The sequence below is a fragment of the Ambystoma mexicanum genome, chromosome 6p (assembly GCF_040938575.1).
Source record: "Ambystoma mexicanum isolate Mex_15411 chromosome 6p, UKY_AmexF1_1, whole genome shotgun sequence".
NCBI lineage: Eukaryota > Metazoa > Chordata > Amphibia > Caudata > Ambystomatidae > Ambystoma > Ambystoma mexicanum.
In genome coordinates, this window is record NC_090935.1 from 1,051,931,416 (window position 1) to 1,051,955,286 (window position 23,871).

Here is a 23,871-nt window from a genome sequence, read left to right on the forward strand (position 1 = left end):
TCTCTTGGTCTTTGGATATGATCATGATTTCGGTTTTTCCTGGATTGATTTTCAGGTTGTTGGCATTCATCCAGTTGAAGACTTCTTTTAGACAGTCGGTTAAGTTTGAATGATTGGCTTGGGTGTCTTCATGTTCACAGGCCCTGAGGAAGGGTTTCTAACCCGAAATGCATAGGCCTTAATGTGACATTTCAGCCTCATAATTTGAATTCCCTCTGAGGAATTAAAGCTTATGGAAGTAATAAGCAGATAAAGATAAAATAAACACATATTTGTCTAACCATAATAAGCATTTGCTGAATTTCTAGTACTGAACCTGAACCACATGAGTGGTACACGGGAGTGCAGCCCGCACCGCTGGCTTCACAGCCAAAGTCTTTCCTTCATAAATTGGACCAGGTGCAATCGTTCAAGTATCTGGGGGTCTGGCTGAGCAAATCGACCGCCGAGACATCGATGCTAAACCACCTTGTCGCAAGGATGAAATCTTTGACAAGCCAAGCTACCATAAAAAATAGAAAGTTCGGGCATTTTTCAATCTTGCCAGCAGTGAAGTTCTAAAGAGCCAACGTGGTCACTGTTGTGATGTATGGGGTGAAGCCTTGTTCAGTCTTTACAACCTTCTGTGGAATCTACTAGAGCGGAGATTTTGGAAAAAGGTGATGGTACATTCCAACGTCTACTCCGATTGCCATCATACGGAGGGAACTGGGCCTGAATTCTTTCAAATTTACGGTCGATTGGAACAAACTGGCGTTGTTCAGGAAATGTCATCATCCCTCGCAACCGGCCATCTTGGAAATGGTGCACAAGGAAATGTTTTCCAACAAAAACCCAGTCTTGACTCGGTGGAACCTGACCATGATGCACCTATTGGACGAAATCAGAAGTTCTTTGGAGCAATTGTTGGCAAATCCGACACGGGTTAAAAATAAAACGATAAAACTATGACGGGATTTTAATGCTGGAAAGGGCTAGTAGCAAACAGTTGGAAGCTCATCTCCCGCTGGAAGTGAGAGGACAAAACACAGTCTGTGAGTACTAGAAACAGTATCCTGATAAACATTTCAGGGACCAATTTTTGAGAGCTCATCTGAACCTACACCCTAAAAAGGAGATCTTAGCGAGATCTTAGCAATTCGGGGTGAGGTTCCTAACAACCACTGTCGCCATTGTAAAGATAATTTTAAAGTAGAAATGCTTTGCCACTTGTTGACATCTTGCCCAGCCTTAAAAGATCTTCGCTCAAGACATTTCAGAATTCTTTTTTTCAGACTTTGAACTCTCTGACGATGAGGGTTGGTGGGCATCTTTGAGATCAGGCCAAAAGACAAAATATGTAATTGGCCCAGTGAGGTTTTTGATGGAGGAGTTGCCAGAAATCGGAACGGTTAAATACTTTTAAAATTACAAATGGCACACTGTAAACCGTACGCAGTAAATTGTATTTTGTTTTTCTTTTTGCTCAAAAAAAAATTGTTTTTTCAATTTTAAAACAAATAAAATAAAAAATAAAAAACAACCAACTCACCACGTCTACACCCTACTAACTCACACAACCTCACTTACCCCACTATTCTTCCCCACATTCGATCACCTCACCTTAACCCACCCAGCCTCACCACAATGTCTACCTCATTCGAACCTCTTCCCTCAATTCAACCAGAAAACCACCACAGAGCCTCACCCAATCAACTCACCAAATCAACCCATTCAACCCCCAACCCCTCATGCTACCCCGTTGCCATATCCAACCCAGGACGTAACCATTAACCCACCCACACCACCATTCCAAACACCCAACCTCCCTCAATCACCTCAACCATGTTAACCCAACCCCCAGTAAATATCCACCACTTCACCCACTATCAAGGCCCGTCCAGACCTCAACCACCAATAGCATATCACGCAACCTACCATCACCTCACTCCAATCTACCACCCCATGCCCTCATTCACCTGAATACCCAAACATACTCTACTGCACCTAGCCTCCTTCGACTGCTGCACCTAAACCACCCTCATTGCTGTAAACCATTATACCCAACCTCAGCACCAATTCACCATCCAGCCTTCCCACCATCATCTCAGCTCACCCACCACCATCCCACTAGGGACCTGTATTTTCACCAGGATATTTCTCATGCTCTTTCCTATGAAGAAAGAGACTTCCCCTCAGGGCAAAGATACTGCAAATATACTTTTACTTGGAACTTTTATTTGGACTTGCATACCCTTTGTGACCTCCCTGATGCCTTGGCTTCAGAGATGTCACTTTAAGGTTTAAACACAACATTGTACTGCTCCTGCCAAAATAAAAATGAGTCGGTGATAATTGCTTTTTCTACTTCTAATCATGCATTATACATACCATGCACTTGCATCCATGTCAACTTCTTTTTGTCAATGAGGAACGTGTGTTTATAATGTCATGAGTACATTTTCAATTGCATGTTGTTGATAAGAAAAGCAACTACTTATTTAATCTTTTGGTCGTCCGCTGTACTATAAAGGCTTCATGAATAACAGATTTGTTTATATTTTAAAGTGTTTAAAACATTTGCATTCAAACAAACATTTGAGGAGTGTTTTTATGAATTATAATGGTTAATAATATTCATCACCGCTTTGATACTCTAAAAACTGATCTTAAACGTTCATCACTGCTCAATAAAATCAACATGAATTGGCTTCAGAAATACCAAGCAATAATCCAACTGAATGTATTTCTAATTAATTCCTTATATCTAAACATTATTGCTTGCTGCACGCAGGTTCAATGAAATCAATGATTAACTGGAGTTTCTAAAATCAACGATCTATCATCGCTTGGGAATCGTCCTAAAATATAACGCCCGACAGCCGTATAACTGCTTCTAAAAAGGTATATTTCAAAATCTATTTACATTAGCTCATTGAGAGTGCAGGCTAGCTTGCGTCATGTTCGGTGTGCAGAAATGCCCAGCTCTTCTGATTCGGATGAGCCCTGACCTGAATCGTCTCATTAAAAAGACATTGCTATTATTTTGAACCAGTAGTTTTAACACACAGCATATGCAAACACATTTCTGTGCTCCTTCAAAGACGCTACCTGTCTCACTTTGGGTTCAGGAAAAAACAAGTATCGAATTCCTCTACTTCAGAACTGAACGGAATCAGTTTTATTTTGGACCCAGGAAGAACATCTTTTTTTATTTTTATTTAATTTATTCATTTAGTTTATACAAACTTTTTGAAAACGATTCCCGTCCCCCTCTTACATGGTGTCAGAAAAGCAGAGTGGAAACAAATTACAGCCGAGTCACATTGGCTTATGCTTTAGTTTAGATGTCACTTCTTGGTAGCCTTAATGACTCCACTTTTCCAATCTGTGTTTAGTTTAAGGATTTTGTTTCTTCCATACCAGGGTCATCCATGTTTCTTCGTTACCCCGGAAACATTCTCTGCTTTTATGACAAATACACACCTTGTTTCTACACAATGTATATCCGGATTGTCTCAAACTTTTATCAGGATCTCTAAGTTTTGCAAAAAAATAGTCAACCCAAAAATATCCTTTTCTCGTGGGTTATAACATTTTTGCCACAAGTCTTCTCTGCATAAAGTGGAATATTGTTTTACTAAGTTTCTTAGATGCAGGGATCTCATGTCTTTCAAGCTTTTGTAATACAGTGTGAGATGTTTAAGCGTCTCCTGCTGTTTATTGCAGAAGCGGCAACTTAGTAGCGCTGACACTTTCCGTACTCTTAGGGCATGACTTACCCTTGTATTAAATAAGTTCATTCGGAATTTCATATACATTGCTCGATGTCTAGCATTGGCTGTTCTCGTCAAATATGGCAGCATTTTGTTCCGATCTTTAGCTTCAATTGCTGCATCTTTCTTGAGTTTATGCCAATTTCAATCATCAACTGTCAAACACCAATCCAACTCCCATAGCTTTTTCTTGACATAGTTTGGATTGGTTTCCAATGTTTCTTGATCAGTGCCTAGCTCCACTAGCTTATTTCTGCAGCCGGTTGCCCATTTGCACAAAAGGGATTCCGGATTTCCCTTAAGGGCGTCGTGCAGCAGCTTGAAATGGGGGGTCCAGTCGACTGTAGTTATCTTCCTGTATATGGATAACATGTTCCATAGGACTCGGGCATGCATGGATATCAAATTGTGTTCATATCGAATACACGCACTCGAGATTCCTTTTTGTAAGTGCAGGACGCGCCTCCAATATTGGTTTTCTAGTTCAGGCCATAGGGTTGCAGACCCTCCCAAAGCACTTTCCGCACCATAGATCAGTGTTGGTATCACTTTTTGATTGTAGTGGGCTAAAGCGGGTAGCAGAGAAAATTTCCCAAACTTTTTGTTCATGATCACTCCTTGACATGCCAATTGTTTGCATTTCTGTTTCGCGTTCTCTGCCCAGGGTGCATCATTTATATTACTGTTGATCCACATTCCTAAATACTTTGCCTTTTTCAGACATCTCAAATTATCCTTGTACAGACTCCATTTTGGTGCACGATTCTTGTTCTGTTTGTTATTTCTTGTAAGGTCTTGAAAGATTATTATTTCGGACTTTGCAGGTTAATTTTTAGTTTATTTTTCTCCACATAACTTTCCAGAGCTGTTAACTTTCTTGTCAGACCAATTGGAGTTAAGTCCAGTAGTGCGATGTCATCAGTGGAGAGCATCCAGTTTACACACATTCCGTTAATTTTCGGTGGAACGAAGTTACGGTTCTAGACTTTCTCCAATATCAGATAAAAATAGGCCAAATAGCGTGGCTCCAGCGGACAGCCTTGTTTCACACCCTGATTTGTTCTTATTGCCTTACTCAAAGTTCCACCAGAGTCGAGTCTGACTTTGATTTCTATGTCTGTATGCAGTTCTTTTAAAGGCTGGAGTAGATTTTCAGGACATTTCCATTTCTTCATCTCACTCCAGAGTAACTCTCGATCAATTGTGTCAAAGGCACTAGATAGATCAATAAACACTACATAGATCTTTCTATTTTGGCGGATTGCTTCCATTTTTAAGAAATTCAGAATCGTCAGGTTCAGTCCACATCCAACCCCTTTAACGAATCCTGATTGACTAGGATCGTATCTTTTGGAATCTTGAATCCAATTTAGTAATTGAGTTTGAAGCTGTGTAGCAAAGATTTTCCCCACCACATCAAGGAGGGCTATAGGCCGATAATACATTGGGTTGGTGCGCTTCCCCTTTTTGAAAATCTGTACAACAATAGCACTCTTCCAAGATGTGGGAATCTTTCGGTTCTGTAGGATTGCTGAAAACAACAGATAGCAAAACTCTGTCCATAGTTCAGGCTATTGTTTTATCAGATGATTTGTTAACCCATCAGGTTTTGGGGCTCTTGATGTACTTAGTTTCATGATGTTTCTGTGGATGTCTTCTTTCCTTATTACAATTGACCACTCATTCTCCGGTGTGGATGACGCATCCGGCTTAATGTCATTGTTGTAGAATATTCCCACATAGTGCCTCACCCATAATTGTTCTGGTACTGTGTTTTTTATAATGGCACCTTGGGGAGTTGAAATATTATTCAAGTAGGCCCAAAACTCGCTTGTATTTCTTTTAGTTAGCGTTTTCATCATGCTTTCCGCCTCTCGTTGCAATATTATATGTTTGTGAGTAATGAGCCAGTTCTTGTAGATTTGTTTCAGTTGTTTTGCCATACTTTCGCTGCTTAAGTCCGATTTCTTTTTGAGCATTCTTAGATCTTTATTCAACTTTTTTTTTCTTGCGCTAAGCTCTTCATCCCATACGTGTTGGTTTGGGAAATCCGGTCTGGCTTTAGTGGATTTCATCTCTAGGTAGGTCTCTAAAAAGGTTGTATATTTCGATTTTGTCCACCTCTGATTTTTCTTCCAATGATTTTAACAGTGAGTTCACCTTGGTCGCATTTAGTCGTAATCGATTACGACCGGGTCCTACCGCTAGAACATTTTTGACGATATTGGTCGGATCTTCAGGTTGTTGTAACTTCAAGTACATTTTACCAGACTGTGGTCACTGGACTTCATTCCGATGATTTTTAGAAGTGTGACTTCACTTCTCAGTCTTTCATTTACAAACATGTAATCTATTGTTGATCTTAGCGCATTCCTTCGCCAAGTTGGTCGGGGAGGCATGTCACCTATGACTTTCCCATTCAACATCTGTAGATTCCATGATTCCATTTCAATCATCCAGAGTATGGCCGCTTGTTCCCCATCAGTTTTCTTCTCGTCCCGATTGGAACTAATTCCATTTGGTAAGCAATTTATGTTAAGATCTCCACATATTAAAATGTTTACATCTTTTTCATTCCTCTTAATGTCACAAATGAGTTCCGAGATGGATTCAATAAAGGTGTCCAATTGAGTTGCAGCATGTTGCCAGTTGATATTAACCAATATTAGTAAATTCTCTTCCTTCGCTGAGTTGATGTTGGACAGCAGTGAGGATGGCTTGATGCACAGCCATCAACTCTGCTACTTGACTACTTCGGGGACCGATTTTGTACCCAGCAGAGGGTTCTGGAGACTCATTCACCCATGCATTCCCTACGCCGGCCACCAGTTCTTTTTCCCTGTTGTTGTCAACATGGTAAGAGCATTCATCCACATAGACAGTGGGCATTCCCTCAAACTTGTCCTCTTCAAAGACTTTGTGTGAGGAATTAAGGTTTGCCTCCATGTTGTCCTTGATTTTTAGACTTTCGTCCTTGAGACAGTTTTCTCTGGCAGAATCATGCAAGTCAGCCAGTCCTTGCGCGAGGGGGCTCTTCTTGTTTTGGCCATATCTGACCTCCAGAGGAAAGCCTTGCATTGACAGAATCCAGGAAGTAATTCGGGAATTACTCACATTTCCAGCCCGGATTCTGTCACTTTGGAGATATTGCAGAGGCTGGTGTGGAGTCTCCACTATGATGTGTTCCCCCTGGATGAACGGGTGGTAATTCTTCAATGCCCACACCGTTGCCAGGAGTGCCTTTTCACAATCGTTGAATTTTTCCTCCACAGAGGATAAAGTTTTGCTCGCATAGGAGATTACTTTATTGACCTTGTCATGCTTTTGGTATAATACTGCCGTCAAGCACGTATTAGAGGACCCTGTCTCCAGGAAGAACTCCTTGTTTCTCACAGGGTAAGCTAGGCAAGGCGCTTGTGAGAGGCTTCTTTTGAGTTGTCTTACTGCCTCGGATTGTTCTGGACCCCATCCCCACTTGACCCCCCCCCTTCAAAAGATGAATCAGGAGTCTGGTGATCTCTGCGTAGCCCTCAATAAACTTTCTGCTGTAATTAGTCAGTCCAAGGAGGCTCCTTAGTTCCAGCAGAGTTGTGGGATCCTTTAGTTTCTGGAGTGCTTCCACTTTCTTTTCCTGGGGACAGAGACCCTGAGGAGTAATCTCATGCCCCAAAAAATTAACACGTGTTCTTGATTTTTAGACTTTCTGAAAGGAAGGTTTTGCTCCGGCGGCCCTCAACTGTGTCAGAACATAATGGATCTCCGCTATGTGTTCTTCCACAGATGAACTTTTGATGAGGACATCATCTACATAAGCCAGGTTACCCCTCGCACCCAGGTCGGGCATGGCCTTATGTAGGAAAATGTTGAACTCATTGCCTGAGTTGAGGTATCCAAAGGGAGTCCGGGTCCATGTGTACTGCTGGCCCCCAAAGGTAAAAGCAAGTTTGTATTGGTCCTCCCTACTGACAGGCACGGTCCAGTATCCATTGGTCAGGTCTATTGCAGTGAATACCTGTGACCCGTGAATCTGGGCCAGCCCTTGGTCAATGTAGGGCAGAGGCCATCGGGAAGTATGGACCCGTTTGTTGAGCTCCCTAAGGCTGGCACAAGGTCTCCACTGGCCGTTTGGCTTCAATATTCCCAGCACCGGATTATTGAAGGTGCTGTGTACTGGACGGATTATTCCCCGGGACTCAAGGTTCTTAATTATTTCAGTAAGGGACTCCATGGATGCGAGAGGCAAACGATATTGCTTCACAAACACTGGAGTCATTCCAGGGTCCGTGGGAATTGTTGTTGTGTGGATGTCGGTGCGGCCACAGTCATATGAGTCTACCGCAAAGAAATCTTGGAAATCCAAGAAAACTTGTTTCAACTTTTGCTTCTGTTCCAGAGTCACGCAGGCATCAGATAGGTTGACTCTCTCGTCCACCATCTGCCTGAAGCCTGGAAAGACTTCTGGTTTTGCTTTCTCAGCGGCCTCTTCCAGCTGGGTGGAGAAGTCCCTGGTCAGAGTGCCGATTTGGACCGGAGGCTTCAGGTGGGAAAGGCAGCCCTCATGGACCTGGAAAATCACCTCATCCCCTCTGAAGTCACAAGTCACATCTTCCTTACCATAAGGGCAAGAAGTGTACACCAGGAAGTTCCCCCCATGCCGGGTAAAGATCCTGTCTGGTGTTGTTTTGTCATCACTGTCACTGTCAAAACAGTCCTTGGGGATTGGTCCTAACAGTTCATTTCCTAAATCAATGGAGAAATGTCGGACATCAACCGCCATTCCAATAATAGTGCCCGCGGCTAGAGTAATACTCTTTAAGTCGCTGTTATCCACCTCTATTGGAATGGTGTCATGTTCTATGTTGACTAATGGTGTTGGGTTTACCCGCAACCCTTGCTGTTGGAGAGAAGCATTTAGATGCATATAAGCATCAGGGTTTTTCAATTTTTGTCCTCTTTTAACTTTCACTTCCAGGGAGAATTGTCGGGTCCTTTCTGGGATGGTGACTTCCTCTTTAATCTGAATTTCAACTGCATAAGGTAGCAATTGAGCTGACCTAAATGCTTTTTCTGGATCATCAAAGCCCATGGTATTATCCGCTAACCGGGACCAAGCTTTGAAGTTTATTAGGTCCAAACTAATGGCAAAGCGATTGAGAATGTCACTGCCTAAGTAAAAGGCGGCAGTGACGTCTCGCACGACCCAACAATTATGGACTATGCTCGTGTTGCCAATGGAGATTTTGAGCATACACCTGCTTGGCAGGAGATGTTTGGAATTGGGTGCTTCCAGGTCCATTTCCCATTTGTCTATCAGTTTGAATGTGTGAATGGCTGGATCTTTTGGGAGTTGGCGGAACATGGCTTCGCTGATGAAGCTCTTACCGTTGTTCACACACAATCGGGTGAGAACAGAGTTCTTCCCATCATTTAACTGAACAGGGATGAACAACTGCTCTCCAATTTGCTGAATATCAGCCAGGCTCTGAGCTGATTTCACATCTTTCTGGACTATCAGAGTGGGAATGTCTGATTGTGGATTAGTAAAGAATTTCAGAGTATTTCCTTCCAGTGTGGAATACCACCTTAAACTGGAAGGAAGGTTGATTTTCAGAAATAGAGAGGACCCCCCCATCCCCAGTCTGTTGTCCTACTGCTATTACTGTCACGTCTGGAATTTGGTTGTTCTGGAAGTGAAATTATACTTGGTCAGATTTGTGTTCAACCATGTGGCAGGTGCCGTTTAAGCTAACATAGTTGACACTCTGCTTTCATTTTATTGGTCGGCTAGTCTGGGTCCAGAGGACCTTGTTTACGCAATCTATTAGGGGTGACAACCTTTGCAGGAGGTCAATCCCTAGTAAACAAAGGGTGCCCTCTGGAGTCACTACTATGACCGGGTGTTTCACCTTGTGTCGCCCAATTTTGATGTCCAAATCCGCAGTCCCCTTGATGGGAATTTCCTTCCCGTCAAAGTTCTGGAGTTGTCCAGGAAGAGAGGTGAGGGGAATTTGGTACTTCTCCCCCCTACCTGAATTCAGTTCATCAAAGGCCCTTCTGGACAGAAGGGTAGCTTGAGATCCAGTGTCCACCAGTGCCAAAATTGTACCATACCCCTGTACATGTACCGGGGCATAGTATCTTCCCTCCTTCTCCTCAAGGGGGCACAGATAATGCACATTTTTGGACAACTGGTGGGCTAATTTTCTGGTTTTAGACATTGGGAGAGAAGAGATTTGGGCAGAATTCTGTGGAGTGTCGTGGGAATCTGCAAGAAAAAGTTGGCAACTTGAAATGTTTTCGGGTTCCCCTGGTTCCGGTTCTGGGCCGCCCCCCCCTTTTTGGAGGCAGTCATCAGGATGGGTTTGACCCATGGGATTTTGGTATTGTTGGTTCTGGGATAGAATGATGGGCGGCGACAGCTCAATCCCTACATCTACCCAGTCTATTGACTCGGTTTCAAGTTCCCCTGGTTCCGGTTCTGGGCCCCCCCCCCCCTTTTTGGAGGCAGTCACCAGGATGGGTTTGAACCAGAGGTTTTCGGTCTTGTTGGTTCTGGGATAGAATGATGGGCGGCGATAGCTCAATCCCCACATCTACAATCCCTTGGGACCCATTTTTCCTTGGGAGGAGTTCCCCCATCTCTGAAGGAGAAGATCCTTTTCCCAGGATCCTCTGAGGATCCCTCTCCCTCAAATTGGAAGACCTGTACCTCCTCCACAAAATGGGTCTGTTTGGGTCCTTTGTTTCTCCTACCTCCTCTTTGCTCCTTGGGTGGCAGACTTTCACGGGTAGGAGATTTTGTTTCCGGTTCCTGGTTTTCCAGGGGCTGTTTACAAGTTGGGAAGGAAGCTTCCTCCAAGGCTTTACACCCCCTTCCCCTTGTGCCTCCTCCCTGGGAACCGGTGGGTTGTCGGGGTGCTGCCCCCGTCATTGTTCTGGAGCACCAGGCCGAGAGTTTGGGGCATTCTGCGGTGGCATGCTCATCTGAGGGTTCTGTTGAGCCCTCAGTATGTGACCCAGATCCCGTGCCATATTTTGGACCTGGCACTCAAGTTGGGAAACCCGCTCAGGTTGATACGGGGTTCTGTTTTCTCCCCTGGGCTGATCCTGGGAAGGGTAGCTATCCCTTCTCGGGTAGTGCCCCGGGTTGGGTAGATTTGGGTACCCCTCCACCCTTGGCCTCCCCTCTCCCAGATTAGGTTGTCTGGGCTCAGGGAAGTGGGGAAAGAAGGATGGATGATTTTGGGGCTGGAAATTGGGTGGATACCTGGGAAAATGTTCTGCCCAGTGTTTGGGGAATTTCTGCCCTCCTGTGGGAAGTTAGGAGGGAAGTTCCCTGGGTCAGGTGCTTGGCTGGATCCCCCCCTTGGGCTGGAGGAGTCCACACATAACCCAGGATTGGTCTGTTTCCCTTGTAGCGGGGACTTACATAGTCAGGGGAGCGAGGGACCCCATTTGTGGGATTACCTCCTTGACTCCCTGTCTGTGACTGGCCCGAGGGCCTTCTGAGCTGTGAATTGTTCGGTGCAGGCATGTTTTTAGGCCCACCCCATCTCCAAATCTAAAATGGGGGCAACCTTTACCTCTGCCACCTTGGCAGCAGCAGGGGTGCTGTTGGTTTTGGGTTTTTTGGGCTGATTCTTATTTTCCACCGTTTTTTGCACCTCATAGATGCGGGTGGCTTGCTCAATGACCCAGTCTAAAGATCTTTTCTCGTGAAACTCTCTCATGAGCTGGGTCATTATGTATTTGGGGAGTGCATGGAAAAATGTGTTGATGAATTCTCTGCTGTCCGTGCGCACCCTTCTGGTGGTCTGCGCAAAGGCACGCTTCAATTCTTGCACAAATTCTTGTGGGGCCTGATCCTCCCCACATTGCAAATTGTAGGCTGTCTTGCGAGCCTCTTGGGGATTCCGGTGAACAGAAAAATGTTTCAAGATGGCCGCCCTATATGTGGACCATCTTGAATGGTTTTGGTCCTCCAGCCCCGCAAAGAAACTGGAGTATTCTGGGGAGAATGTCCATTTGACATACTGAATGCAGCTACTGCTGTCCTTCAAATGGAAAGTCTCCATCATTTGCTCAAAGAGCTCCAAGTGTTCCCAAACAGAATACTTGGAGTTCTTGTGATAAGGAGTGATGACACTCCTTATTTCCTTGATCTGCTTTAAGGGGTCCTTAAGCAAGGCCCTTTTTTGCCTTATTGGCCTTTTTGGTTTGGGTAACCCTGGTCCATTCCTCCTCTGACTCAGAAACACTGCTCCCAGAGGTGCCCGTCTGATCTTCTAGGCTCTCCCGGATTCTGCGAGCCTGGGAATGGCTGGCAGAATGTGGGGACCTGGTCTCCTGTGTCCGGGGCCGCTCAGAGGAGTCTTCAGATCCCTCCTTGCTGCCAGGATTTGATGGGTACCCCCCCCCCACTGACCTAACTGGGCAGAGGTTTTTAGGATGCCCTTAGTGGGTCTACTTTCCTGGGGTTCCCCAGTAAATTGCACTGTGCTTGGGTGCCCATACCCGGATGCCCGCCCATCCATTCCTGGGAGGTACTGGCCTATGAACCCCATACTTTTGGCCAGATAGTAATCTGCCCTCCCTGTGGCCCTGTGCTCATGTGCGCCAGTGGACATGGGGGTGGCAGAGTCCAAGGACTGGGAGAGATGAAGGCCTCTGGTACTAGGGCTCTTGAGGTTATGCTCAGGTGTTTCCCTTTCCCAGCGAACTTCATCTCTATCAGCCCCTGCTCCCTGTTGCAATGCAAGAGCCTGCGCTTTCAGTTCCTCAGTTAAGGCCTTACTAGACTATCAGACTCTCCTGCATGGCTACCTGTTGCTGGAGCCTATCATTATGCTGACAGAGAGCCTCATTCTCTCTCTGTGCCTCCTGATTGGTCCTGGAATACTGGGCCAGTCTTTGCTGCAGGAGGGTTACCTCCTGAGACCCATCCCTACTGGCCTGCTCCATTGTTGCCAGAGCATCTTCCACCCTCCTGGTGTGCTCTAACAAGTTCTGATGCTCTTTTTGGAGGTCACCCAGCCCCTGGAGGGCCAGGTGATTTCCTTCAATTTTTTCTTTTAATTGGCAGACTTCCTGGCCTAAGGTGTCCCTTTCCTGACTAAGAGCCTGCATCTGTGCCGCAAGGTCGTCCCTCTGCCTTTGAAAGGCACCAGCTTTCTGGCGTTCTTGATCAAAATCTGCCTGGGTATCCAGGTCTTTCAAAATCAATTTATTGCTTTCCTCTTTCTCTTTGTCTAGTCGGATTTGCAGGGTGGCTACCTGCTCTGTACATGCCCTGTTAAAGTCTAGTTGTTGCTCCAGCTTTTTCTGGCTCTGCAGTAGGGAGTCCAAACCTTCTTGGTACTCCTTCTTCAAGGCCAGAAATCTGGTATCCTGCTCAGAAGAGACCAGGTCAGATTGGGCCTTCTCTAATGCCATCAGTTGCCTATTTGCCAGATCTTGCCCTTCAGCACATTTGTCCTGTATGGCTCCCATATGTAAATATAAATATGCCGCTACCCTGGCAATCTTGTTGTGCTCATCCTTGGCCTTAGGGGCCATATATAGTTTCCTCAGGGCCACATGTGAGGGACTCTGATCTCTCCATATATCTGACCCTGTTTCAGTGATCTGGGGTGCGATTGCCTGCAACCAGACCGCCTGGTCCTGATGAGCCCACTCACCTCTCACAAATAGCTTATGTAAGAGGTGTTCTCTGGCTATTTTGATATCTACCAAGGTCGTCATTCTGGAACTTGATTTCCTTCCTGACTTACAGAAGTTTGTATTTTATTTTGCAAAACAGACCGTTTCCTTAGAGCGTTCCTTTGAGGGGTGTCTTTACAGTGTAACACGGCGTGGTGATCCAACAGAATTTATATATTCTGCCAGTTAGCACACTGTATTAATCTGCACAAGTGATAGATCTAATCCAGAATCCTGGACGAGCCCCCACTCTGTTGATGACTCCAATCAAGCATTGGTTTGGGATTGCTCAAGGGAAGCCCTTATTTATATATTTTTATGACAAGTTATAATCTGGATGATGAACCCTTGTATAACGCCCCTCTCTTAGAATCCCCCTGACCCCACTGACCCAAGAAGTAGGTTTGTGTTGCAAATTAAAAAGGTTTATTTGAAAAATTAAACAATAGATATATCACACTTTGATAATAAATTAATATTTGATATCACACTTGGACATATGACAGTGAGTGATCAACAATGGATGATGTTATACTAGCACACTGGTTTAATTACTTAGGAGTAGTATAGAGGATAAGGTAGCTGAGAATGCTTTATAAGGTACAAGGAAATGCAAGGTGGAAAAGAAGCAACACAGGAATAAACTTGATATGATTTCAGCAAAACATAATATAATCACTTTTCCCCTTTTGGCAATTCACCCCCCCCCCCTCTATGCAATGTAAGGAGGTGGAAGGGAGAGCACACAGTTCTCAGGAATACAATCAAATGTACAATACGAATTCAGTTCCCCCCTAGCAAGCTTAGAGAAACAGGGATGATTTTAAAAACACAGGCAAAGTACTTTAAAGGTGGTATGCAAAGAAGGGAAAAATATGCTAAAAATGATTTTAATTCCCTCTAGAGGTTCAGGGTGAGTGAGAGATACTTTAAATTAGTTCAGGCAAGCCCTATCAATGATTCAGGGCTGGTTACCAGGTTGAAAACGGAATTCCGTAACGGAAGCAAAAGACAAACATTTTTACACGTGGCTGAAATGAAACAAAATGTCAAATTGCGGCAATTTAGTCGTGTGCGTCGAGCGCAATTACGAAGGAACTATATGGAGAGCGTGTTGGAAAGCTTAGAATCTCAGCTTTAAAATAAAAGTTACATCTCGCTTCTATCACAAACGGTTCAAGAGATACAGACGATTTTGTGAAGGTAGATTCTCAAAATAAAAGTAAAGCTCAGAATGACAGATGACAGTTTTGCAGCTTTGAATCAACGGGAGGGACACGATTTCTATGATGCAGTTCTCAATAGGTTAAAATAGTCTGAATTAGATTATTTTAAACTAAGAGATTGGTTTTGCACAGTTCTGGCTGAGTACTCACACTATATTTTGGACAGGAATGCGACTTCGTCGCAGATCGGGTCAGGATTGGCTGCGGTTCTCTCGCCACTGGGTACTGATTCTGCATACAGCGATCTGGGTCAGCTCTCAGCACCACACAGCGATCTGGTCTGGGTCTGGTCTCTCTGGATCTGTGGTCTCTCTGGATACAGCACTGCTTTCTGGGTCTGCTAGCGGTTCTGGCAAAAGTTCTTGGCAAAGAATTCAAACAGCTCGCCCGGCTGTTGAATAATTTGCAAATGATTTTGAGGCTTGCTGAAAAAGGATTCAGCTTGTGGATTCAGGCCTCTCTGCTACAAGTTCTGGAGTCTGGGTTCAAAGTTCTGGTCTCTGGAGATTGATGGATTTGAAGTCTGGAGTCTCCTGCAAGAAAGTGGAAAGTGAATGTCCCTACCTGGGTTCCAGTGGCTCTTTTTATGCCTTTTGAAAATGGGTGTGGATGCTAACTTTCTTTGCCCAACCCACTCACGATTTGATAGGTCAAGGATTTCTCTTTGACCTGATTTGAGAAGGGAACAGTGAGTCAGTGATGAGGTAGGTTTATGGGTCAGAGGGTCCTCCCCTTGTCAAATTGCACACAAATCTTTATGTGATCCAAATACACATTTGTCTATGTACCATTTTTCTAATATTATATGTCCAGTTAACATATTTTCTGTAGCACCAAACCATCCGATCCCTGTCTTTGTAAGATGTTGTGTCCACTTTTGACAGAATTCTGCCCTTTTCATCCAGATAACGACCTCTAAGCTTTTCCAGATTTTACACAAATGTGGGATATGGGTTTCGGATGATAAAGTGTCCGATTTTTTAACATGCATACATTTGGAGTAACAACCTTATTTTCCCCTACTACTCCCCAGAACATACCACAGAGTCCTGACACCTCTTAAAATGTGCACAGAAAAATCACAAGAATGATGATATTATTTATATAATTTTTACAAGTCCGCGCTATGAATTATCCATCTTTTTAAAATGATGCTCTGGCCCCAAAGGGGTGTGGTTTTCCAAAGCACATGGTGGAATTTCTGGTTTGTCCACTTCCCCCAAGCTCAGCTTGCTCACAGAGGCACTTCTCCTCCCACTTCTCCCAAGAGGAAGCTATTTTACGACCCCCCCAATATAACATTTGCCTGAGCCCAAGACAGTGCTTTGTTCAGTTTCCTGCAGTCCCCAGGTGCCACTCCCCTAATTCAATCAGAGAGGTGTCATCTCCTTTTGGCAGGGGCAGCAGAATGCAACCAGGCCTGGGAACACAGCTGCTGATCAAGTTTCAACTCCTGTCGGGGGTAGTTGTCAGGCAGAATTCAATCTCTTTAAACCAGGCTTCAGCTAAATGTCACTTTGGTTCCCAGTTTTCTACATTCAAACCAAACTTGCAATTTTTACACATGCAGCTAGAACACTGATTCTAAGTTCAAAACTATGACATTTAAACAATTGCAACCCATGTGACACTCAAAAGTAGGTCACTCATTTATTCTAAACATTTCGATTTTAGTGGCTTTAAACCCAAATTCACTTAAGCTACTGACATCCCCAGCTATTTTCAATACATACATTAGACAATTACTTCCTTCAAGTCCTTTCAGAATATAGTTTTACATTGTATCCACCTCTTAGTAAGTCTTTCTTTGGCCTGGTTTGGTTCATTTGTTCAGTTTTACACAAGTGTCTTGTGGTTTTAAAACGCTGGCTTTCTGGTAGTGGTGAGCAGCAGTATTGCACCCATTTTTGACATTAATAACAACAGATTTTGAACAGCACCATATTCGTTAGCACTGATTTCGCTCATGGCGCTTCTGGCTCCTCACGCTCACACTGGTGGGTGGCAGGTCAGGCAACCATTTTGTTGTGTGCAAAGACTGCGCGGTTCTCCAGGATTCTGGCGCAAATGTGGGCTTTTCCGCCCTCTTGGATTTCCTAAGCCCACAGCACCAAGTGTTGCAGTGTAATAGTCCAAACGTGGGTCAGGACACCCAACAGCTGCTCTCGTCGGAAGTTTAATCCTGGAGACTTGTATGTACGGTGACACATTGATTGAAGATAAAATGCGTATACCGCTTTTAATTTTTGCAAGGGTCACCATTCCTGACATCGGGTGTCCCTTTTTCCCTTTTATTGCTTGATTGAATGCTATCTCAAAGCCATCCGCAATTGGGGTTTTCATTAGCCATGTCTCTTGCAGACATAGTAAGTAAATGTCCTTTATTCCTTCGGTGTGTCTCCAAAAAGATGCATGTGGCCTTGTGTGTTCCAAGAGGCTATGCATATATTGCCGGGGTCTTTAGACTTTCAACATTAGCTGTTGTTAGAATTATTGATAGTTTTGGCAACCCATGTCCAGTCAAGATCCTCGTTTCTCAGAGAGGTATTCCTCTGACCTTTGGTGTCTGATTTACCAATCGTTGTTTCAGTTGAAGCGATCCTCAGTTCTTTTTTTTCTCCAATAGTTTGTCTCTCAGGGGAGGCAGATTTTTTCTTTGGGAAGCCTTCTTCCACTTGTCTTGCAACTCCTTTATCTGTTGTTAGTTTTGATTCTGGGAAGGATCTTTTTTCCTTTGGTAATTCCCTCTCCTTTGGGTTCCAGATTTAATTTATATCGAACCCTAGAGAGTTCAGGACGGCACCAGTATTTAAAAGAGAGTCCCGAATGAGTTTGGAAGCTATGTGTAATATCACACAGTCATTGTTTTTTTCATCTTCAAATTCGACTACTTGAATGTCTTCGGAGACCACCGTTCTTAGTTGTGGAATGTAATGTAATAATCTCATCACATTTTTCCTATTTACTAAGAGGCCATCTTTTTCTCTCACTATTCGCTCTACACGCAGGAGATATTTCCCAAATTTTGTGATGTTTCGAGTTTGGTGGCCAGGGTCTTTACCGGAAGCTGCATTCGTTTTTGCGTTGGTCTGAGTTTTCTCAGACATTGATATAGATCAAAAGGTATCTTTGGTTGCATCATAGGACCTTTAGCCTGTTGCCGGGGGGCAGGCACAGTTGGTTTAGTGTCCATGTCTCCGGACTCTGTTTCAGTGTTGTTCACAGCTGTAATAAGTCCAATGTCCATTAAGGCCATTTGGCCTCTAAGGCCTCAAATTCTTGCTCGTATTTCCACAGATCCAAGTTGCGAGATGTGGATTTTAAATCAGAGTGTTCACGGTTCTTAATGGCTATGGTTAACGCTCTTTTGGCCTCTAGCGTAGTACATGTCGTTGGTACTTTCCCTGCTGGTTGTAACGTAGAACCATCTTGTTTTGTTGACTCCATAGTGAGGCATCTTTGCGGGACCAGAGGTTCTTTGTTTTTGTTAAACCGCAGGTTTTACCAGTTGGAATTTCTCGAGAGATAGCCTGCTTCTTGCAGATTTTCTTAGCCACAGGTAACCTCTCTTCATTCGATGGGGGGCTGAGGTCAATGTTGATAACAGCATCTATAGATGCGCACTCCTCATTCGGTATGAAATCAGGAATCTTAGTCCAGCCGCTTTTATCGCTTTCGCACTGATCGTATGTCGAGAAGATCTTCTGGAGAACTCTTTTTCTCGGTTATTATGCATTTTTCAGCTTCATGGCTGACCTGTTGTCCTGCAGGTACCAGGATCGCTTGTATACTAAAGTGGTCATTGATTAAGACTCCAGTCGGTTGCTTAGTGGTTGTTGTGATGCTAAAACCTTTAATATTCCTTAAGAATTGTTGCACGCTTGATCTCTTTTGAGTTTTCCGTTTCCTCATATTCTTCGATTTTTTCATAGCCGTCGGCTCTTCAGAATTGTTGTTTTTAACAATCTGTTTTTTTTGGGGTCGAAGATTGGGAACACTTCTTTTGGGGTGGACACAGACTTCTGCTGCCGAGCAGCTTCAGCATCTAAAAGTTCACTGCCAGTTGCTGGATCCAGGTATCCTTGGCCCACCAAGGCGGGTTTGGGGTCTGGCAATTTTGCAGATAATAAGGCTTTGCTTGCCCGGGCCAAATCCGAATCAATAGAGGAGCTAACACAAAAGGGTCGCTCCAGCATTGAATCCTCTGCGCATTCCGGAATGTCTGCAGGTATTTGGACTGGATATGTTTTCCCGTTTCTTCCCGCATACGGGGGGAGCGCCTCCTATTGATGTAGATATATCTCTTTCCTGAGCTTCATTGTTAATGCTGGTAGTAAAGACTTTATCAGCTCCGTTTAATTTTTTCAGTTTTTGTTTACATTTCGACAGGAGATCATTCTTGCATCCATTGCCGTTGCTTGACTTTTGAGTATTTGGATTCACATCTTCGTCGATGTCCGATGCAGTAGTTTGCATTTGATACACTCATATCGTGACATTCACTATTCGGTTTGGCTGTCTGCTCCATGGATATAAAGTTCGACTTCTGCTGTTTCAGCAAAGCAATCGCTTCTCGGGCTACTTATGCGAACAGTCAGTTGTCCGTCGCGCTGTTCTTAGTGTGTTCCAGTATTATCTTCACGTTTGCTTCAGATCTTAGGTTTTCATCTGACAGTACTTGTTGGGTCTTGATCAGCTCTTGCTCCACATTTCTCATTTTGGTGTTCAACATAGCTAGAAGGGTAGTTTGATCCTTTATGTTCTCATTCAATTGTTCATGTAATATCATATATGGTGACATGGATATAGTGAGGGCAGCCATTATTAATGTATTTAGCTCTCTGGAGATTTCCTTGGATAAACATTCTGCCATACTCTGAGTTTGAAGTTTTCTTTTTTTGGTGATATTGATCCTCAGTCTAGGTGTTTTTGACTTTGGCTTCCAGGGATTGCTTTTCTTGGTATTTCATCTATCATTGGACCAACTGCGAATAAAGATGATAGATAAGACTCATCTCCGTTTTCATGCAGACCAGCTAGTTGTCTTTCCTCAGCATGTCTTTTTTGCGATACAGATAGCAGGTCAAAATATAGAACAATCCGATTAACTTAATTATCTCCTCATTTGCCACTAAAACGTCTACAAACTCTATGGCAGACCGTAAGAACTGTAAGCCGCGCTAACAGATGAGTGACTGGTAATGATGTTCATTTGTCTATAAAATCACAGCAGTTCTCACTGCAATATAGTCTACATACCTTTTATAACAGGAAGGCTGTTGTTGATATTACAACAGGGGCTCCTTTGTAAAATATGGCATAATGTAACGCCTATCACATGTTACAAGGATATTACAAGGGGACCAAGGAGTGACCAAATTGAGGATGTAGGCGGAGGAAGAGTTTCTTTATAAGGTTATGAAACTATGAGGGGACTTGCCATAGCCTTTTTACCTACGGTAGGGATTTTTTATTCTTCATAAAACAGGTCTGTACACAGTCATCTATTTCAATAACTGGCCTTTTGCTTAATCTAATAACATACCATCTTTCTTTTACTGATCCACATAATCAATGTAGAATCTGCTTGTATTTAAAAAAGCTAATATTCAACTTCCAATGTGTTGCCGAAAAATAGCTGTATCTAGCTCTGCATAATGCAAATCAAGAATTTGGAAACATTTGGCAAGGACATCCAACATGAAAGTTACACAATTAACCACGTTCTTGAACTTTACGAAACTTCTTACCTCTGATGGCGTCTCAAATAATGGGCTGTTAGGGAAGGGTCTTTGAATTCTAAACCTGCTTGTCTCACCAACAGAAAGTCCTAAATTGGGAAACTCTTCATCATCCTAAAAAAAACAAAAAACACATGACAGGTATTTAGAGACTTGTAAATATAATAATTTTCAACATGCTTTGTAGTTAAAAATATAAACGGTCCCTTTTGTAATGTCAGGCTTCACCAAATAAGTGGTTGTTTAATTGCAAATGATTCATGCATATGTCTTAAAATAGTGTGAGAACCCTGATCTGGTGAACTACACCAGTAGCCATGACAATGTAGCACCTGGATTAGTAGGTTCTTGTTATATTAAATAGTGATAAATTATGCTGATTAGCATTAAATAAGACGCTCACATGGGTATTGCTGAGAGGCCTTGATTTCAATGAACACGAGGAAAGGAAAGTAATCTTCTGGATACATTTAAAAATGTAGTGGCTGACTTACCCATTTATATATAAATTCTTAGTTTAAAAAGCCATCAACCACAAAGTCTTTATTAGGTATTTATTGAGCATGCTATTCGTTCTAATTGATTACTGCAATTATCACAAGTATTCAATGTTCGCTTTGACAGTACTTTCGTCTCCTTGCCATGACTAGAGGTATTTATGCAAAGCAGGGGATTGGTGAAACAAAGAATGCATGCCTACTATGTTTTGTAAAATAATAACTGCGTGCAGTCTACTATAAGTGTGCGTACATTCTCTCAAAAAGTAGTCCCTTCATGTAAAGAATACTCCTGGACTGGTCCTAGTCGTGGCCAAAACAAGCAAAAACAAAACAAAAACACATGGATACCAGCTTCATGTGCCCATGTTAATTATCATACTCCTGTTGTCTCTGGTGGACCAAAGAAAGGACTACCTTTCGCCATGAAATGATGTCTGCTACCTTTAAATATCTTTAACTTGTATGCCTAATAATGGTCATACATTTTAGTGCTGAGGAGCGGTAAATAATCATTCTTTGATTTGACAAAACCGTATTTAAACGAGGATGGAAGGTCCTCATTAAAATGTTGAATAATAAAAAATATTTCTGTGAGATGGAGGACAATATGTTACATTATGTCGATTCTTTCTGTGCACTGCAGCCATTTCCATAGTCCCCAAGCATTCCTGTGGATCTGAAAGAGAAGAATGATTGGGGAATTATAAGTTACTCACCTTAGTGACCAACCTAACTCCTAGTCCATAGTTCCCTTTCCTCCATACTGTATGGGCGTCCCTCACTAGGGACGGAAACTGAACCTTTTTCACCAGAGAAAATGGCCTTAATCCTTTAAGCATGCGCTCCCCTGACTCCGCCCACCGGCGCCACTCCTCAGTCGCCATTGACGCGTGGAAAATACTAGAATTGCCTAATGACACTGGTTTATTAAGGGGGAGGATGGTTGGACGCATGGAGGAAAGGACACTATGGACTAGGAGTACGTTCGTGACTACAGCAAGTAACTTCTAATTACTCCTACGTCCCGTCCCCTTTCCTACATACTGTATGGGTGATTACAACTGAATGCAGCCCCAGGGAGGAGAGTTGCCCCTCAAGAAAACAAGTTCCTCAAAACTGCCTGGCCAAATGCTGTGTCGGACTTGGTGCTAGCATCCAAGCAGTTGTGTTTGCAGAAGGCAGAGTGGGTAGCCCACACAGCCGCCTTGCTGATCATCTACAATGGGACGTGTCTTTGGAAAGCCACGGCCATGGCCTTGGCCCTGATGCCGTGGGCGTGCATATTTGCTGGCAAAGGCCTGTGCTGGCAATTCATCTTGCTATGGAAGCCTCAAAGCCAGGCTTTGATCCTCTGAAAGTGACGAACAAGGCATCCAATTTGCGGAAGCTTTTAGTCCTGTCCAGATAAAATCTTAGAGCACGTCTGACATTCAGACAGTGCAATACCTTCTAAGCCTCTTCTTTTGGGTCTGTGAAGAATGTTGGGAGTACTATCTCCACGTTCAGGTGAAAGGAGGAAACAACCTTTGGAAGAAAAGCAGGGTGCGTTCTAAGCACCACCTTTTCGCCATGAAATATTGAAAATGGCTCTGAAGCCGGCAGTGACTGATTTTCGCTGATGCAGCGTGCCGATGTAAGGCCCACCAGTAGGGCCGTCTTAATGGTAACCTACCTGATGTCTGAGAACGCCACAGGCTCAAAAAGGTTTGTGCGCCAGAGTGCCCAGCACCACGTTCAGGTCCCAGACAGGATGTGGATGTTTAACAGGCAGACATAACCTGGTTAGACCTCCCAGATGTCTCTTAACTACCGGGTTGGAGAATGAAAAGATGTCATCAACAGAGTTCTTGTAGGCCCCTATGGCCACCAGATACATACGGCAGGTGTCTACCTGCACACCTGAATGAGCCAGATGCACTGAGAAAGACAGAATGATGTCCAACAAGCATGTTAATGAGTCGATCTTCTTTGATTCTGCTCAGTGACAGGACCTGGTTCAATTGCTCTTGCACGGACCCCTGGTGGAGTTGCTTCTAGCCCTCTGTATGATGGCCAGGTTATCCCGTGACAGGTGCAGATGTTTCAGGGTAACCTGTCCAGGAACCAATCTGCGAGAGCTAACTTCTGCGGAGCGGGGTGAACCACTGTGCCCCCCTGCTGGGCGAGTAAGTGGGCTGGACCCATGGGGAGGTGTACCGGGGGCTGATACGACCAAGAAGTTCCAAGAACCATGGTCTTGTGGGCCACCCTGGTGCTATCAAGATGAGCCGAAGGCACCGAGACTCCCTGACCCTGCAGATGACCCTGTGAACCAGGGGATGGGGGGGAAAGGCGTACACGTTCATGTTGTTCCACAGGATCTTTCACTGCGTCGCCCAAGTCGCTGCCCTGCCCCAGCCACGAGGCTAACTGGGAGCATCTTCTGTTGGCACTGGTGGCGAAGAGGTCCACCTGAGGGTGGCCCCCACCTGCTGAAGAGCACTTGAAGGACTTCCTCGTTCAGCTGCCACTCGTAATTGTCCATCCCCAGACTGCTGAGCCTGTCCACTATTCCCAGATGTCAATCGAAAGCCTGCAGAGAGGCAGGGACCTGTTGTCGATGTAATACATGCAGCTGGAGCTGTCTGTTTGGATGCAGACCGATCTGCTGATGATCATGGGGAGAAAAGCTTTGAGAGCAAGCCAGATGGCCATCATCTCCAGCCAATTGAGGTGCTCCATCTGCTCCTGATGAGACGAAACTCCATGGACGCTGTGGTTGTCCAGGGTAGCCCCCCCCATCCCTGTAGGGACAAGTCTTTGGTAATGGTGATATTTGGAAAGGGCTGTCGGAATGGCCTAGACACCAGCATATTGGTGTCTGTAGCCCACCAGACTAGGTCCTGGTGAAGATGCTGTGGTATGCTTACTGGCTCCGATTGAGAACCGGTCTCCTGATTCCAGGAAGCTG

General features: G+C 44.2%; 1 protein-coding gene across 1 annotated transcript in view; it reads right to left on the reverse strand.

Annotated features, from left to right (window-relative positions):
- The window catches only part of SECISBP2 (SECIS binding protein 2), a 1,396,020-nt gene that overhangs the window by 1,174,892 nt on the left and 197,257 nt on the right, over positions 1-23,871 (reverse strand). The window contains exon 4 of the mRNA XM_069625655.1: positions 20,431-20,535. Coding sequence (XP_069481756.1) covers positions 20,431-20,535 — 105 coding nt within the window. The remainder of the gene's footprint in view (positions 1-20,430; positions 20,536-23,871) is intronic.